We start from the raw sequence: 20,238 nt of genomic DNA, 5'->3' as shown, positions 1-20,238 counted from the left end.
AATTTTTGTTAATAAGCCACCCAGTCTATGTTATTTGTTGTTAACTGCCTGAATAGACTAAGATATTGTCTCTGCCCTACACTTGTATTCACACATTTAATCCAGGAGTATTCTTTCTAATCAATGTTATTATAGCAAAAGCTGATGAATTATGAAGATGACAGTACTATTATTCTAAAAAAAAAGTCCTAAGAAAAATTCAAGTTACAGTTTCCATAGGTCAACATTAATTATATTAATATCATTTTGAAACTTCCTCAATTAATGCTTTCCACTATATTTTAGGGATTTTGTTTTTAGCTACATCTGCAGGAATTATGATACAAATCAACTGGGGACATTAAGAAAGAACAAAACTACATTTTATCCCTTATTCCTGAAAGCTAGTAAGGCTTTTATGTTATGTCCATATGAAACTAGACAACTGATCAATTTTGTTGATTCCTTCCAACTGATAAATTTTGTGAAAAGACAAGGTGGGAAGCCCAAGTCTAGGTCATGCAAATGGGCTGAGTCCTAGCTCTGCCCTTCAAGGGAGAGGCCTGGCTGTCCCAGACCTTGTGGGAAGGGTGACCGCTGTACCCTCTCCACAGTCCCAGACTCAACTCATTTCTCCTACTCTCGCCTCAGCTTCCTCACAGCTGACCTTCATTTCATTCCCCTCTCCTAATTCCTCCAATATGACACACCCATATGTGCCTCTGAGTTTTTAGCCCTGGACAAGTCTAACTTCCCTCCCATGGTGCACTGACTCCATGAATAGACCCAGACCAGTCCCACCCACCAACTCCATGGACCATATGCTTCTCAGAACTGACCCAGAATCCAACAATCTTGTACAAACAGAATTTATGCATTTCCCTTGATAACAAGTAACTAGGATGTGCCTCCAAGACCTGAAGGACAGGACTAGAGTAAATCCCCTTCAAGGCTCAGGATATAAAACCTAGGTCTTAATGGGGTTACCTCCTCTGTCATTTTCATGAGCTTTTTTTTCTGGTTTCTGCCAAAACTTGAAATGATCATATTCCCATGCTTTTATTCAGTGCTTTTCTTTCATGCTGGAGGCAAGGTAACCTCTGGAGTCACATAGACTAGCTCCTCTGATTACCAGCTGTGTGACCCTGGCAAGTTGCTTAACCCTTCTAGGCTTTGGTTTCCCTATCTGTAAAGTAGATATAATAATAGTAGCTACATCATAGGTTTGTTGTGAAGAGTGAATAAGGAACATGTCTATAGGATGCACAACGTCTGAAAGTGATAGGTCAATTATGTGAGCTCTTATTATGATTATGGCTTCATTCTCACCTGCTGGGCAATCTCATCAAAGACTTTCCTATTTTTATGCAAACAACTTCCAGATTTACCAATACCCTCTAATTAGTCTTCCATTCTTCCACTCTAAAACTGTCCTACCAACATGCTACTAGACTTTTCTAGCTTCTCAAACTCAACATTTCCAAACCGAATTTATCTTCTTTTAGTACACTCATTTTTATGCCTTTTTTTTTTTTTTTACTTATTTTTAGATAAAGTTTCCCTTTCCTTAACCTCCACATATTTGCACAGTGCTTCAGCCACACAGGACACACAAAGGTCTTTCAGAGATGCTTTACAGATGCCATTTTTCCCCACTACAAAACCATTTTTTTCCCCCTGTGTCTCCCGCCTCAACACTAGCTAGAAGGTCACCTTTTCCACATATCTTTCCCCCAAAACACTTGCTCCCGTAACTTCCCAGGAAGAATTGCATCCTCATCCAAATTCCCATGAAACTCTCCTCACGCTTCTTTACTGCCTATGTTTTTTCATCTGTAAAATAGGCCTAAAAAAAAAAAAACTTATAGAGTTGTTTGGAAACTAAATGAGTTAATACCTGTAAAGCAAATAGAAGCACAATCTAGGCCATAATCAGTGCTCAATACATTTGTTATTGATGTCATAATTTTCATATACCTTTGTTGTATCTTATGTAATAGTTTATTATAGATACTTTTTCTAAGTTGATTATTTATTCTTCTTCTCTACCAGGTTGTGTAAGGTTTTCTATAGCTTCTCTTACTTTCCCACAATGTTAGTACATAATAGATTGTGATAAACATTTGTTGAACTAAATTCTTCAAATTTAATAAGCCAATACAATGAAAAAAAACTGACCTTTCCCCTTGAATCAACAAGTTGTTTTATTGAACTAATTATTTTGGAAATTAATGGACATCCCTCCACTTCAATTTTTGTTTTGTTTGAATACAAGCATGAGGGTTAAATGAATTGCTGAAAGAAAAGATGATCATGTTATTTATTAATGACAGAAAAGTAGGTTTATTCTACTTAATGCTCTCCAGTAAGACAATACTCTTTTTTGTTTAAGGGCAAAAATTATGCTAACTCTAATAGACAGGGAATATTGGGTTCTTCATTTTGCATTAAAATCATACTTTCCCCACATTCTTGGAAGAAGTTGTATCCAGAAGGATTGTGAAGAAGAGTTAGAATAGGTGAACATTTGGGTAAAGAAGAATATAAAATACATTGGAGAAGGTGATGGAAATGGGAAGGATTTGGTCAACCACACTGAAAAAATGACATGCTCATTTCTAGTTGGTAGTTATATAAAAATAAAACTATCTAGAAAAGCAACAGTATACTTTTATACCACTGAAGAATCCCAGAATATATACACAATTAACTACAAAAAGAAATATCAAAATCTCTGGAATGCCGTATTGGCAGTATTTTTGGTGGTTCCTCCTGCCACAAAGCCTGGCTCTGGTGTCAGCATTCACCCTCCCCACCCTCAGGTGAATCTTGGCTTAAGTCATTCCCAATGCCAAGGTGTGGTTTAGGAAGGGGCCTATGGCACAGTCCTGGGCAATGAGGCACAAGAGAGTCTACTGGGAAGTTTGTCTTGCTCTTACAAAAGAAAGAGGATGTGTGAGGAGGAGCCATTTCATTTTCCTGTCTCTGAACATTGTAGTACACATGAAGATGTTGCACTCAGAGCTTCTGAAGTCACCACACAATAAAAGACACTTACAAGATAGCACTGAGAATGGCAGAGCAGCAAGGTGGGGGACTTGAGTCCATGACGAAATCACTGAGCCTCTGAAAAAAAGCAGGAGTCCCTCTGTCTCAGGATATCTTGTTACCTAAGATAATAAACTCTTAATTGTCTGACTAGCTTAGCAGATTTTCTATTTCTGGCCCACAAAAGTTTGTAAACAGACTCAGTATTCTGAGTGCTCTAAGTAAGACTGACATACTGATTTTAAGAGGAAACCTGCAGTTTAGTTGACTAGAAGTGCATTCATACTTATAATGACTATTCTAGAGGAGAGACAGTCAGACTTGTTGTACAACCAGTGAGAAGTAACAGTATAAAGAACACAGACTCGCGAAGCAGGGAGCCCAGGTTCAAATCTCACTTTTGCAGCTCACCAGCTATGGGGCCTTAGGCAAGATACTTTATTTGACTGAATTTCAGTTCCTTCATTGTAAAATGCCTACAGCAATACCTACCTCATAGGTTGATAGGGTGTACTAAATGCCATAATGTAATAATAAAGGGCCTGTCAAATAGGAACCCAAATAAATGTTAATTTCTCTTCCCCTAATTAATCCTTTGCCTAGATGAAACACTAACTCGGCTTATTAGACCATTAATTCAGACGCCTTCTTTCCAGCAGGAATTACTCTGTCAGCGGGGCTGGTGTCATCAAGAGTAATTTCTGCTGAAAAGTTTCCAATCTTCACGTTTCTACTGTGAAGCCTAGTGTGGTGCAGAAGGGATCAGGCAGGGTTACTTCCAACCATAGAGAAAATTGATGTGACGATAACCACAGTGGAAGGGTTTATACGCCCTTGATTGTTTTATTCTCACACCTTAAAAAAGGTATGTGGGTGGAATTAATGGGCTCCAGGGAAGTGTGCTTGTAGTAACTTTTCCTCCAAGTTATTTCTACATTTTCCATTACATTCCACCAAAAGCAAATTGTACTCTACTGATCATGATTACCAAGCTCCTGAATACAATTAATTAACACACTGACTTAATAATATATTGTGTTTGGATTATAAAAACAAAAGTAGCAGTTGGTGTCAGCAAGAAGTCCTCTTTATTTCTGGTATGGTAATACAGGCTATTGTAAAGGTATTCAACTTTTGCAATAAATAAATAGAAGTCATGTTTACCTAAATAGTCATTAGTTACATGCTTGTACTAATAATGAGGGTAAAATTGGCAAATATAACTGGGAGACAATTAGACATCAAAACACTTTAAAATGCATTTACTCTTTGACCTAAAAATTCCACTTTTAGGAATTTATTTTTTATAAAGAAATAAAGACTTGTGCAATAATTTTTCAAGAATTTTTCTTGCAGGAAGAAAACAACCTAAGCATTCAAGATCCAAAGATTAAATTAGGGAATGTCTACCCAATCAAATACTACACAACCATTGAAAATGAAATCATAGGAAAAAAAAATGTATTGACATGGAAAGATGCACATGATATATTCCCAGATTTTGAGAGGTCATAAACTGTACGTTCAGTGCTTTAGAGTTTTCATTAAAACATATTTATTTTTTTAGTTTCAATGGCTATATACCAAAACGATTATGAAATGCTTCTTCTTAAGGATTTTTATTCCATCTTGATTCTGTATTTTTTTTCAGTAAGTATAAACTGTGTAATAAAGCAAAATAATTTTTAAAAACTCAAATGAGAAATTAGTAAAATACTTTTAAGCTAAATAGCTAGTAAATAGACCTTTCATTGTTTATTATCTAGATTCTGAACTCTGGCTTCTCAGATTTCAGCCAAAATCTGATTTTTAAAGTTATAATTTAGGAGGCTGAAGACCAACTCCCCAGGGTAAGAAGATCATCAGGTTGTCCTTTTAGGGGAGGTGACTGCTCCCTCCTCGTCTTACTGATGATCATAAACTAGAAAGGTAGTGAACTCTGTTTTAAACTGGGGGTATTCTCTTCAGTCAGAAATGTCCAAGCCCCTACAATGACATGCAGGGAAGTTTAAAGTAGCTTTCCTGCCCATGCTTAGTTGGTTCTTTGTGTTTCCAGGGAAGGATCCTTCCAAAGAAAAGAAGCCAATTGGCACCCACTCTGGGATGCAGCTCCTGGCTGTCACCTCCAAGGAGACAAAAGTTCTGGCTTCTATCAGAACCCTGCCTGCCATGCTTACCTGGACCCTGATTTAGTTATCATATTATTAATAATTATTATTGCCTTGGGTGTTTATTGACCTTCTGCTGTGTACCATGCACTTTGCCAGGCACTTTTCACACATTATTTCATTTAAAATCTTAACAGCAGCCATGGAAGGTTAAAGCTATCATTAACCTCATTTTATAGATGAAGAAACAGTTTGCCCAAGATTATATGGCTAGTAAGGATGAGAGGCAAAATGAGAAACTAGATCTACCTGGATTTTATTAGAGATTCCTTAACCAATTAAATTTGGATGTTTATAATTCACTTTGGGGAGAAAGTTCAATTTGCCATTCCTGGGTCTTTCTAGACCAGAGTTAAAAGTAATTCCAAGAAAGTACTAAACCACTTCACATTTCACAACCAGAGGAGTGATTCTGCTGTATAGCCACACCCTTGAGTGCTGGTGGCAAAAAAAAAAAAAAAAAAAAAAAAAAGGCCAAGACACAGCCAAGGGTCCTTCTGTGTTCAGCTCCACGCTGACTTGCTTGTCGCTTAACTTTTCTAAACCTCAGATCCTTATATAGAAAATGAGCTTTATTCTTGTCCTAAATACCTTGTTTGTGAGTATCAAATAAGACAATGTGTGTGTAGGCACTTTTGAAAGTACAAAGAGCAGGAATCTTGATTACTCCTCATGCAAATCACTTCCGCCCTCAAAACTCAAAAGCAATGTAACTTTTATATAGCATTTTGCAAAAGACTGAGTGAGGGGTTTTAGAAATACAGAGAAACCTTAATGTAAAAAAGTCCCCTGTGTAATGTTTCCCCATGTTTAGCGTTAATAAGTCCTGAGGAAAAGTCATTGACTCAATGCTCCCTACCCCCATCTAATGCTTTTGATTTAATGTTTCCTCTCTAAGTGCATGAATTTTTGAAATACAGGAAATTTTGCCACAGGACTTAAGAGTCTCCTGTGACTTGATGTTAGGGTATCTCCTTAGTCATTTTGGTCTGTGCTCCCTGGGAGCAAATTAGAGCTTTGGCCGTGAGTTGATACGCATTCTGTTTTTAACTAAAGATGATAGTTGGCTTCATTACTCAAAAATATTATACCAAGGCTTAGGATTACATTTGCAAGGACTAATTTTTAAAAAAAACTAATATATGGTAGTAGAGGGAACAAAGGAATTTTTTATTGACCATTTTTTAAAACAACTTTAAGTTGTAAAAGCAATATATGCCCATGTTTTAAAATTCAAAGAGGGTACATAAAGTGAAATGGAAAAGTACTCACTCCACATACATTCCACTTCTGATTGGTAAACACTAGTTTCTCATACATGCTTTGAGAATTTTTCTATGATTATACAAGCAAATGGATGTAAATATATAACTATTTTTTAACACAGTATCATTTATGCTATAGACTGCCCCCAGAATGCTTTTTTCCTAAAAGTATGTTTGTGTAGTTTTTAATATTCTCCTGTATTGCTCAAACAGTTTTAAGCTCTCTCCTCTGCAGTATTCCATTGCATGGATATAACAAATTATTTCAATATTTTTCCCTGGGTGAATACTTAGTTGTTTATAGATTTTTAATAACACAAACAATGCTGCAACAAAAACTTCACCACATGTCTTTGCTCAGTTATGTGAGTTCATCTGTAGAAAAATTCTTAGAAGTAAAACTGATAGGTCCGAAGGGAGGTGCTAATCAAGTGTTGATAGATTTTTTTAAATGCAAATTACCATCTAAAGCTGGTTGTCCTAATTTGCTTTTCACCCACCCTTGCTATTGAGAGCCCTGCCTTTGCCAACAATGGGTATAGATGATACAACAATCTATTAAATTAAGATGGATACTATTAATTTTCAGTGGACACTGGATTAAAACAAGTATTTTTTTAGGTCTTAGATAACAAGAAACCGGAAATCCTTGCCCCTAGAGGTACTGTGAATCTCCAGGCCTTGAGCTCTGAGAAGAAATCACATTGAAGTGAAATAAATCTCAAAAGAGGGGCTTAACACTCATGGAGTGTTTATTGTGTGCCAGGCACTGTTCTAAGTACTTCATATACCTTAAGTCTCCTGTAATTCCCAACAACCCTATTACAAAGGTACTTTAGTCATTTCCATTTTACAGACAAAAAAAACTAAGGCACAGGGAACTCAATTCCCCAAGGTAACTCGGCTGATAAATGATAATGTTCAGATTTGAGCCTAGAAGTTTGGGTCCAGGGTCAGGTGCTTTTAATCACTTATGCACTCTGTCTCTGTGCTCCTAACGATATGCTAAACACATTTATTGAATACCTACCCTGTGCCAGGACTGACACAGGCACCGTCTTATCCTCATAGCAATACTAAGTAGTATTATTCCTGTTCCAGAGATATTAAAGTGGCTTTCCAAAGTGACAGCAAGGGGATGTGTACCGGGGCATGTCTGATTCCAAAGCCTGTATTTATTCCACTACAACATGCTTCTTTACAGGAACTAGTTGTCATAATATTCATTTTACAGATAAGAAAATCAATACTTCAGAATGAGACATATAAGGGGCTATAAATGGGTTCATCCTTGCTAACAAAGAGAGCCTACCAGGGAGCTCCATCACATCTAGTTCTTCCTTCATCAGACTGCCATACAGTTGGAATATTCATGTATATTTAATTACATATACATGGTCATAGAGTAGCATATAGTGGCAATTTGCTGTCTCCCATAAAGTATGAGCTCAAATTGTCCAATGTGGACTAAAATTGAAGGCAGAATTAAAGTCTCCCAATTCCAAGTATCAACAAAGCCCATTTTAAAAAAGTGATATAGTTAGGTGAGGATGAGCAGATGGACTCCCACACTGCAGAGACATACATCACTAGAATATGGTAGCAACATATTTTTAAGCTCAGTGAGAAACTCATTATCTGTCCATCAAAAAAATAGGTTTGGTGCTGGTTCCTGAATTTACAACTGTATTTCCTTACAGTATATAGGAAAGTTTGAGAGCCCAGGAAAGGTAAGAAGAGCAGTCCAAGGATGGAGAGCTTCAGAGGAGAGCCTTCTGGGTGGGCAAACCCCACCAGCCAATCACTGCTTCTGCTCACACCCTCCATGCCCAGCTCAATGTCTAAGAGCTCAGGCCCTGGGTCCAAATCCACTCTGCTACTTGACCACTGTGTTACCTTTAACAGGTTATCAAGCCTCTCCAGCAGTTTTCCTCATCTGTGAGATAGGCAGTAACCAACAGTGTCCGCCTCATTGATCTGCCATGAAGATTAAACATCATCCGTATAGATCGCTTCCCTGAAGTTTGGAGTTGGAGCACAGAATTACAAATGTCCACATACACAGACCCCTCCCTTTTATGTTTCAGTGTCTTATTCATTTTTTTAATGAAATCAGGAAAACATACTGTCCTATATCTAAGTCTGAAACAGAAAAGGGAATTTATACTCATTGGCTTACGATAGCTCCATGCTCTGGAGGTCAGAGTATGCAAATCTTGTATTTCTATGTCTGGCAGCCCTAGTTACGAATGAGGCATTAGATCTCTGTTATCACTGTCACAAAACAAACAACATGTTACCAGCTTATCTTTTGATTGTCGCAGCTTGTTAGGCACAAGTCAGTGTAGGCGGTTATTCAGTCAGATTTGGAGGTTAATTTGATTGTCTCTTAAAAAATTTTTTTTGTACACCATGGATGCTAACATAATATTACTACAAGGGGTTTCCTGCACTCTACAGTAAAACAAGTCAGCCTGGAAGAATATGCAAATGTGACTGTTATGTTGTTCAGTTTTCAGGGCAATTAAATATTTGCTTTGAGCTTCTCATATTGCATTGCAAATTCCTATAAAACTTACTACTCATTTCTGCACCTAAAGCTTATTTAGCATCAAGTCTTTGCCATTATTTCCGTTTTATTGAAAATTGAGTTTTTAATTATGTGTCACAATCATATATAATGTGAATCTTTATTTGCAAAGTCTTTTTTCTGTTCATGTTAAATCAATTACCTTTGCCCCTTTGTTAGTTGGGCAGTGGGAGGCAGCAGTTTCAGATTTCCTCTATGAGAAGATGTCTGCAACTCATGATAACAGTGTTGGCTCTTCTACCTACCTCAGGAACAAAGACCTTTAATTAGATGGGCCAGTCTTGTCAGCCTCTGCTGGGCAGGATCAGGCCTATATGAAGCCAATACAACTTCTTAAAAAAATAAAATATAATAATAATTAGTTACTCAAACTGGCTGTTAGAAATTGTGTGGATCCCAAAAAGGTGTTTTTACAGTTGAATTTAGAAAAAAGAACCTAAATGTTGTTAGAATGGTTGGTGTCTGTAAACATAGCTTTTGTCTTTGATGCCTTAATCTTTTGTTTAAAGGATTATTGTGAAAATCTCTAAATGACAGTAAATTAAAAATCAGGCAAAATTTGAGGAGCTGAACAAGCAGTGCCTGAGATGAAGGAAAAATGAAAAATTTGTGTAATATTCATTTGGGGAAATAAATGAGATGGTTAATCTGCAGACACCTCTTAGACTCTTGTCATCTTTCCTCGACAAGATCCTTCTGTCCATTTCTGGTTCCCATATACAAGCCTCCCATCACTCAATTCAAGTGTTCAAGTCCCATTTGAGTACTATCTTCCCCTCACATCTTCTTTTAATGAGCCTTAAAATTCTATTTTTCCTTCATATTTTTTCATGTCTTTTTTTATTTTTTACATTCCTAACTCAAGACCTCATTTCTTCTCACCTGGAATAGCAACACAGCCTTCTTACTGGTCTCCCTGACTCCGATTGCTCTCCATTCAGTGGAGCCTCCACATCGCAGCCTCATTCACCTTCATGCAAGCCTAATTTGATCATGTTACTTCTCTGATCAGATCCCTTCAAAAGAAAAGTTAAACTCCATGACCACAGTTCTTTGGTCAGCTCCAATTTACTTTTCCAGGTATATCTCCCATTAGTTTCCATATATTCTCCAAATATATGGAATTCTATATTCTATATTTAAAAATTCTATTCTATTCTATTCTATAAAATTCTATTCTATAAAATACCTATTCTATATTTAAAATATTTAAAATATTTAAAAATAAACAATTCTAATGTTCCTTAGATACAGCACTGAAATTGCTTCAGCCCTGAATCCAGATTGTCCATACAGTCAGATCATACAGGGTCTTTACATGCCATAGGAAGAACCTTGGAATTCATTCTTTAGGCTACAGGGAACCAATGAAGAGTATTATGCATTGGAATTATAAATCAGAGTTGTATTTCACATAGATGATGCTGTGGCAGTGGAGAGACTGAATTGGATGGGAGCAGAGACTAGTAGGAGGATGTACTGAGCAGTTCTTGGATTTTCCTGAGCGATAAGACTGTAAGAGTACATTTGGAGGGACTATGATGAGATCAATTCTAAGTGTGTTGAATATGAGGTTCTGGGGACTAGGGTGAGACAGGCAAGGTGCCTGAGGGTGCAAAACTTAAGGAGACACTTACTCTGAGGTGCCCACTCAGCACTTGAATGACCCAAAGCATACGTACTTCCTTAAATTCTTCACCCTAGGCACCTAGCTTGCCTTACCGCTAAGTTCCTATGATACATTTTGTAGAGATATCACCTTGACAGCCACGGAGGTACACTGCCCAGCTCTCCCTTCAAGAAACAACTTGCTATTCAGCTGTAAGAAGTGCAGTTAGCTGACAACATCCAGCTACAGGACCTTCAGGATCTCCCTTGACTTTTAAGCCACAGTCATGCTCTTTCAGAGAACCCCTAGCCAGCGATTGAGCATAGCAGGGGTACTAGGCCTGGTCATTTCTGCCCACTGTGAGACTCCTTTAATGGGCACTCTTCCCTCCAGAGGTTGCCATTGGGTTGGGTGAGATTTTGTGAGATCTGCATTGTGTGGTCAGAAGGCTCTCCCTGCCCAATTTTGCTTCCTTCCCCATTTGTCTTTACTCTCAAATAAACCACTTGCACTACTAATTCTGTCTCAGAATCTCTTCCCAGAGAACCTAAATGACACAGTCAGTGAACAACTAGTTATACCAGTCTGGACCTGGAACTAGAGATGAAATAAGCTGAAGTGATTTTTGTGTGTGTGTAGCTAGAAGGTTGGGCTCTAGAATCTGGGTTCAAATCCCACTCCTCCATTTCTGACCTTATACAAACTTAGACAAGTTACATAAACTTCTCAGTACCTCAGTTTCTTCACCAGTAGAATGTGGATATTAATAGTAAATGAGGACTATATAAGATAATGCATTTAAAGTATTTAGTGTAGTGCCTGGCCCATAGCTGGCCCATAGTAAATGCTCAATAAATAGAAATTAAAATTATTATGTAGACTTTGAAATTTTGTTTACAGAGGTTGTTTGGTATAACAAAATAGGATAAATGTTTACTTAATCAAATTATTTTCCACAGACTATAATAAGGTTAGTGAATACTAATTTTGAAAAATGTAAAGCCCAACTCTATAATTTTTTTAATTTTATTTCCTCTTACTTCTAATATAGCTCCTCTCTCCACACAATGTCATTGCCTTCTCGTCTCCTGCCATGATTTACTTCTCCTTTCTGTTCCATCTACCCCAAATTCTCCTATTCCTCTCCTTTATATCAATTTTTGCTAATAACCTCCTCCCCTGCTTGGTTGAGAACTCATCTTCCCCAGAGAATTTTTCTTGATCAGCATGCCCTCCCCACTCTAACTGTGATTGTTCTTCTCTATTGGCAAATGCTCCCAAGAATTTTGTCCTTTTGAAACTAAGTGGTACAAAAAACAAACAAACAAAAAAAAGCCAATGCAATTCTCAAACCATATTGAAGGTGTCATGCCTCCATAAATAACAGTCAATAATGAAATAGTAGGAATGGTATCTTTAAACAGGAGCTTCCCTACTTGACACCTCCTTTTGTCCCAAAGCTAGAAGCCAGCTTGGCAATGTGATGCTTAATAAATGCTTACTTAAAGGAAGAATGTTTTCAGCTTTGGATGCGTGGTCAGCCTACAAATTATATTTGTATGTCTTCATTCTATATATGAGCCTTAAAAATAAAATGTTTGTTAGGACAGTCTCAGTCACATAATGGGGAAACTATTGTATGGGGGAAGTGTTTTACAATCATTTTAGGTATTTGGGGGTAATATAAATTTGTTTCATAAAATAAAGGCCTGGTCTACAATATGTCTAAAGCCAGTAGGAGGTCATACTTAGAGACAGATGGCAAATGCAGCATTCTTTCCTTTCACTTTTTAGTACATATGATATTCACTACAAAATGGCACAGAATGTTTTCCTGTTACCACACAGTACTACATAAGCTTTGAAAAACAAAACCTCTTTTTACACCTATGAAACTTCAAACAAAATAACTGACTTCAAAAGTAAAGTGAGAGTATTTTGTAATGTGATTGAAGGCAAGGAATATTTTTACATAACTTACTATTTCTATATATGTATTTATGCATATTGCAATACACATGAAAAAAGGTACTGCTAAATCTTCAGCCATCCTATTCATTCAATTTAAAATCTTCATTAAGATATTTACATTCAAGGCAAGATTCCTACACTGAATAGGACACAATCTTAGGTTCATTTATAACACTGGAAATGAATAGGACCTAAAATAGGAATCAGTTACACACAGAACAATCTATGAGTATAACATCAATAGCCTACACAGATTCTTAATGGCTCCTAATATAATATGCTGTTTCAAGGAGCCATTTCTACACACTGAAATGCATTTTTACTGTACTATTATACTTTAATTATAAATTGAACATGGTTGATAAAATCAGCATTTAGAGTTATATAAATTTTTAAAAATATACATAATCCTCTATAAGTACACAGCTCTATATGTGATAAAATATTAGATCTCGGATGCTAAAAAGTAAAAGCAGCTTTCACACTGACTTTAATAATATTCATTTTTATTGTTACAACTTAGTAAACTATTTTACTAAAGTTTACAATTGTCCACAATGCGAAGTAAATCAAAAGCAATTGTTGCTTTTATAATCATTATCATGAAGCAAAAATAATAGCCAATATAAAATAATTAACCTATTTAGTACCTCATCTTAAATATATTAAGAAACTACAAGATGGCATTAATACTATCCTAATCTGCTCCACTTAAGTTAATATTTAAGATGCTTCCATTTTCAAGTATCACTACTCACTGAACATTTAGAAAACCTACTTGTGAAAATCTATTTAATTTCTTAGAAAACTACTAGTTCAAAGAAAACCTACTTAGTGCATGCTATTTGACTTGCTACCTCATTTTCTCATCTTTACAACAATTAGTTAATATTGATATCAAAAAGCAAGAGCATAATGCAAAGTGAAAGAATTATGATAATCTGAAGGCAAGAAAACAAGTTTCTATTACAAAAGTAAGCAATACTCAAGATCAGTTGTTTTTAAGCAAATAGCACATTATAGTCATAATTAGCTCACCATCAGTTAGAAATATACATACACATTTTTCAGAATAAGTCTTTTAAATATAGTGTTGCAAGTATCTTTCTAGCTTAAGAGTTTGAAATAGCAATTAAGTACGAACCTTAAATCATTCATCTTTACAACTAGAAGAGCAAGTCCCAAGGATGTAAATCTCACCCAATGAGACAAGGGATGCTGACTGTATTATTAATTGCTAAGTAATCTCTTAATTTTAGAATCTAGCACCCAACACTAGCAAATAAATAATATGATTTATGAGCCTGCACTCTCACGCTGTTTCACTCGAGTTCAATAAACACATGCAGATCCTAAATGTACAGTGTGAATGTGATTCCCACAAGACAGAAAACATAGCAGGATTTGGCTATAGCAAATCTACCCCATCTACTTATTATTCAAGCACTAGTATTTAGAATACCTAAAATGCCTGCTGAACACTGCGGATCAACGTTCCCCTGGGGTTACTCCAAAGCAGAACCACATCTTTTCCCCTCAGTGCTTACTGAGTTTTAAGAAGGCAGGTAACATGGGGTAGAAATTCTCGTGCAGCAGCAATACAACTCTTCTCTCCCAGTTTTCAAAAATCAACACCTCCTCCCCATACACATGCACACACACACACACACAAGAAAGGAGGGCTTTTTAAACAAGTGTTTAAAACATACCATTTGCATGGGTTTGAAAATTTTATTTTTCTTCTACTTGCTGTTGTTAAGATGTTTACAGATCTGATTAGAAAATCTGGATGTTCATATAAAGTGTTGCTTTCAATGAGATTCCTTTAGTGAAATCTGTCTGCACAGACACATGAATACATAAATAATACATATTTATGCACACATGCCTACATTAACAAGGACACATGCACACACACCTAGACCAACAATTAAGCCCACACTGTTCTATAAGCTCTTTTTGACATTTTTTGCATGCATTTTAATTCAGATGACAGATTTTTAAAAAATAATAAGCAGCTGCATATAACGCACATCAAAGTGGCACGTTTAGAAAAGCAAATACATTACCAGACGCATTTTGAAGTTTCTGGAACACCCGCAGGTGAAAGGAGACAGGATCGGATGCTGGCACACTGTATTCCTCAGAATTACAGAGCTCAATGTGACTGTGGGGGAATGTGAGGCGAGTGTGAGGCTGGAAACCTTTGAGTTGAGCTCACTCTAGGCATCAGAAAGCCTCAAAGAGGGGAAAGAAAAAGGCAGCCCACAGACAGCCAGATGAGAAACTTCTGGCACCTCTCCAGCTCAGGAATGAATTCTCTGTAATTTGGAGACGTATAGTGATGGAAACGAAGAGAAACTTGGATTTACGGGTGAATTTGCTCAGCCATGCAGAAATAGGCAGGTAACAGCCTCTCAGCTCATTTTAAAACAGTCATTCAGAAACAAGACTGAATCAAAAAATTAAGAGGTATCCTGCTTTTGAAAAAATGGAAAGGCTACTCCAGCCAGCTTCCCTAGATACCTTTACAAACTTCAAATGGATCATTCCATCAGCTATTTGTTGCACATTTTATTAATCCCAGTGCAGAGGTAAACTGGAAAATCTAATTCCTTTTACGTAGAAAACTAGATTTATTGCTTCTTTTTATAATGCACTTTAGACATATAAATACATAGATTTACTTCCAGAGTTCTCATTTCTCGTGTAAAACCACTACTGTTTGGTCCAGATAAAATGCTAAAAGGCTTGTTCACAGCTTTTCAAGGAAGTAGAGAAAAAATGTTTACTACTCAGAAGCTGAGCTGAGTACTGATATTTAAATGTACAGTTTGAAGCAAAGACAGTATAAAGGAAGAGCCCTGAGCCATTAAGTGGCAGCTAAGAGGTACAATTATATACAAGCATTGAGGAGGCAGGTGGCTTAAGTCTATAAATTTATACATAATTAAGGATAGGAAGAAAAGAGATTTGGCAAATTAAGTGCTTAGAGACAATAGCTATGATTTTGTTTAGGTTTACAAATAGGCTAATAATTTCTGAGGAGCACACATGGACGTCACCTTGTCTGAAGAACTCCTAAACCTCACAAATAGAGAGCGAGGTCGAAGGCATTGCACACTGGCAATCTATATTCAAATGTAATGAGGAGGACGATATTACCATGAAGAATGTTGTCATACTACATTGTGCCTGTGTGGCTTAACTACTCATCCAACCTTGCAAATGGCCATTTGCCTGGACTCAGTAGCAAACGTGCTATTGATGGGAGGGAGTAGGTGGGAGGCTGATTTTATTTGTTTTACCAGGGACAACTCCTTTGGGAGGTTTGGGGATAAAATGCCTGGGCTGAGCATGGGAGTCATTTTGTTCAAGGCCACACTCGGCAATAGTAAATTTGAAGTGGAGTTAATGATGACCAATTAAGCTATTTATTATTTTAACTCTCGAGGTCAAGGGCAGAACAGTATTTACGTTTATTGATAAAGAGTCAATGGTCAGACTGCTGCAGAAGGCCAGACTCACCTTTAAGCACACTCGATTAACACGTATTGACCAAGGCACCGCCAGTCCCCCTCACATTCCAGTGCTCAGGCCTGTCTGCTCAGATTCTGTTCTTATCTCTCCACTGCCATTTGCTTCATCCGTTGGTTCAACAAATATCCACTGAATTACACATCAGATGCTGTGGAGAACACAATGACCCTTAAGATGAGAACTCCCTCAAGGGTTTACCATTGTCAAATAGTACCACAAGGCACTCAGCAGGGGATGGACACATCAGAATTACTTACAAAACTTGTGCTCACTGCCATCTCTTGCACTGTGGATTACACTTGGTAGCATGAGGCAAGCAAAGTTTACACGTGTTTTGAAACTCTCTCCAGGAGATTCTGATGAAGTCCGCCCTCTCACCCATAAAAGCAGCTGCCATTCAAGACCGCTGTTACAGAGCCTGGGAGTCATTCAAGGAGGAAGGCATCCCATCCGCCACTACCTCCAGACTCAAGCAACACAGATGCTGGAGCTGACCTGCACTTTTGTGCTCTTGTGGATCCCTCTACCGCAGGAAGGTCTGGACTTCCTCAGTTCACCCATAGCCTGAGTGCACAAGGCTGAAAATGGATTTGGAAGCCAAAGCTGAAGGCAAAAAAAACCCAAATCTTTTGGTTCATTCGTATAACCTCTCTGGTCCTCTGTTTTGTTTTGTTTGATTTTAATCTGTAGAATGAGAAGGCAGGGCAGGCTTTGAGTCTATGTATCCTCTGCCAAAATGTAAGAGGGAGCTAGTTCTGTGGCATCCTGGCTCTATGCAAGAGCACGCCTGAGACAAGAACTCAGAATTTCTGACGTAAAGGCACCCAGGCAGTAAGTCAAATCTGGTCCCTTCTGCCTAAGGAGTGAGAGTCCCAGCATTCTTCTACCCTTCTTCATGAGAGGACCACTGAGGAATTCGCATGAGAAAGCACATTATCTGACAATTCCCTTCATCCTTTGCTTCAGCGTCTGCCTCAGCTCCAGACCCGAAGGACCTCCTAGTGAGTGGCAGATCCTGTCGTCTTCAAGCAAGGGGCCACATGCTACCAGAAGCCAGGTTACTGCCCAGCTCAACTGCAACAGATCCTCTTCAAATGAGTGTAAGAACCTGAGGAGGGGGTTCGGTGCCCACAAGAATAGCACCCCCCACCACCGGCTCTATTCCTAAATCTCTGGTGGTGGCAGAGTGTCCCATGTCTCTCCTCAGAAACATAAGAGAAGAATATGGCCACAGCACCCTCCACAGCTGATCTGCCTGCCCCCTGCCCAAACCGTCAGCACCAACTGATCTACATCCTGCAAGCTCAGCTCAGAATAGCTCAGAGCACGGGGCTCACTCTGCTTCCCCCACGCCACCTGACTGCCCTGCACTCAGCACCACCTTCACTCACTCAGGAAGAGCCTCACCTTCACAGGTACTGTCTTAGTCTATTTTGTGCTGGTATAACAAATCACCTGAGACTGGATAATTTATAATGAACAGACATTTATGAGCTCATGGTTCAAAGGCTCAGAAGTCCAAGATAAAGCGGCAGACACCTGGTGAGGGTTTCTTTCTGATCATAACATGGTGGAAGGATGAAGAGCAAGAGACAGTGAGAGAGAAATAACTGAACTCACTCTTTTATGACCGTACTCTGGTGATAACAGCATTAATCCATTCATGAGGGCAGAGCCTTCACGGGCTAATCATCTCGTGTTAAGCCCCACCTTCCAATGCTGTTGCATTGGGGATTAGGTTTCCAACACATGCTTTTCGGGGGACACATTCAAACCATAGTATTTCACCCCTAGTCCCCCAAATTTATGTTCCTCTCACAGTGAAAAATATATTCATCCCATCCCAAATGCCCCAAAGTCTTAACTCATTTCAGCACCAGTCTCATCTAAAGTCCAGAGACTCATCTAAATCAAAAACAGGTGAGACTCAAGGCACAACACATCATGAGGCAAATTATTTCCAGCCATGAGCCTATGAAATCAAACAAGTTCTCTACTTCCAAACTACAATGGTGGGACAAGCAGAGGATAGATATTTCCATTCCCATTTTATGAAGACAAAGTTCATCTGACCAAATAAATGTAATGCAAACCATTTAGTAACTTTACTAAAAAAAAAAAAAAATGTGTTTTTCAATCTCCTCTAGTTCTCCATTAAGAACAAGCAGAAAATCTTGACTTTGAAACACTAAGAGATAAATGTTCAAAGGTGATAGCACCATCAAAATTATTAGAGACAGATAGGTCCAAGTTGAAAGACAGCATTCTCTATTTAGTAGACATGTGTCTTTGGGTAAACCATTTAAATTCTCTCATACTGTTTCATGTTCTGGAAAAGAAAAAAAAAAAACCCTATCTTATGAAGTTCCTTTGAGAGTTAAAAGTCTGAGAAGTACTTGGCACATCATAAGTCGCTAAAGAAATAGTAACTCCTAATAACCAAAAGTTCTAATTACCTTTGATATACCCAATAGCCTGAGAGCTCTATGAGGGCAAGGACTATGTCTTAGCCTCCTTCATATCTCATCCTTCATATCCAGAACATCAAGGGCCTCCACATCCATTCCAAAAATGTTTACTGCCTACCTACTTTCACTAACACATTCTGAGTCCTGTGCCAGAGATATGGCAGCAAACAAACAGGTGTAGCTCCTGTCCTCAGGTGGTTCACAGCCTATTGAAGAGATCAGTGTTAAGTAGTGCCATAAATGACCAAAAATCATAAATGAATTAACTAATTAGTTAATAATAATCTTCTTAGTTTTTTATTGAAAACAACCTAGACAATGTCAAGGGCACAAATGGAAGAAAATTTGTGACTGCTTCAGACAACTACCTTTAAATCTGGGGGACTGATGGTCCCACATTAAGTGGCAGGTCTCTCCCAGGAGCTGTCTCCTGACACCTCTCAGGCTAGCCCAGGCAGCCCTTTGATCTGTTCTCATAGTCCCTTATCCCACCAGCAAAACATTCTGGTTCCTGGCATCACTGTTTTACATCCAAGCTGTCTGAAATGCAATAACATTTTTTAAAGAGCAACAAGGATTTTAATTAAAGTTCCAGGGATCCAGCCAAGGATATTTTTCTAAAAGAAAAGCAATATCTGTTTTTGGAGACAGGACATTTCATAACAGAGATCTCATATACTGTGATGAATAACAAATAGTGACATGGGCTGTATCCCCACAGAAGCGTGTGTGTATGTGTGTGTATGTGTACTTGTGTGTGTGTTTAAACTTATCCTGCTTAATGAGGACAGAGATAGGGAGACAAATGCACTCTAGTTATTTAAAGCATTCAGATGTTTAAGGCAGACAGTTAATGGAACACCATCAGGGCCTTCTCTTAAGAGTAGGGGATCCCTTTTTGTTCTCTCTGATGATTCCCTTTGATTTAAAAGGCTTTGGCTACAAGATCCCCAGCAAACAGCGTTAGATAAGAATTCAGTTCTGCAAGTGCTGGTCAGCAGATGACTACCACACACCTACATCCAGGGAGGGACCACAGGGGATACCGTAATTCCATGCCACTTGCACCTGGGAGTAAATAGATTTAAAATTAAATGAAACCCAGAATATTATAGCTGGCAGTTTGGGTTTTGTTCCACCTATGGGTTTTGTTTTTTGTAAACTCATACTTGCTGCTTGGCAAATTGTTGATAATCCCTGTTCATCGAACCAGTCAGGGGCAATACGAAGTAAACTCCAAAGGCACCCAGTTTCTTCCATTAACCTGAAAAGCCTACACTCATGTCAGCATGGGCAGAGGTACGCTCTTATCCATTTCAGGCTCATCTGGGAGTCCCTTGATACTGTGAGCAGAGGTATTAGAGGGAATTCTGTTAGAAACTGGCAGGCCACGTCAGGCAGAAGGGTTGGAAACTTGGATGTTTCTGGTGTCCAACCATCCCAAGAGGCTTTGGCACTGCCTTGGGGCCACCAATTACAGATGTTTCCCAGGCACAGATGGCTGAGGGGCAGACCACCATGGATCTGCTGAGAAGCCTCAGCCAAGGTGCTGGCCGTGGACTTGGAACAGGAAGCTAGATGGGGGTAGTGAATCCTATTT

At 38.3% G+C, this 20,238-nt stretch overlaps 1 protein-coding gene across 1 annotated transcript in view; it reads right to left on the bottom strand.

Moving 5' to 3' along the window:
• The window catches only part of IQCJ (IQ motif containing J), a 179,583-nt gene extending 164,761 nt beyond the window's left edge, over nt 1–14,822 (bottom strand). The window contains exon 1 of the mRNA XM_077994173.1: nt 14,700–14,822. Coding sequence (XP_077850299.1) covers nt 14,700–14,708 — 9 coding nt within the window. The 5' untranslated portion in view covers nt 14,709–14,822. The remainder of the gene's footprint in view (nt 1–14,699) is intronic.
• Between the last annotated feature and the right edge of the window lie 5,416 nt (nt 14,823–20,238).

The sequence above is a fragment of the Macaca mulatta genome, chromosome 2 (assembly GCF_049350105.2).
Source record: "Macaca mulatta isolate MMU2019108-1 chromosome 2, T2T-MMU8v2.0, whole genome shotgun sequence".
NCBI lineage: Eukaryota > Metazoa > Chordata > Mammalia > Primates > Cercopithecidae > Macaca > Macaca mulatta.
Note: the sequence above shows the minus strand (reverse complement) of the source record. Positions and strands in the feature narration are given on the sequence as shown.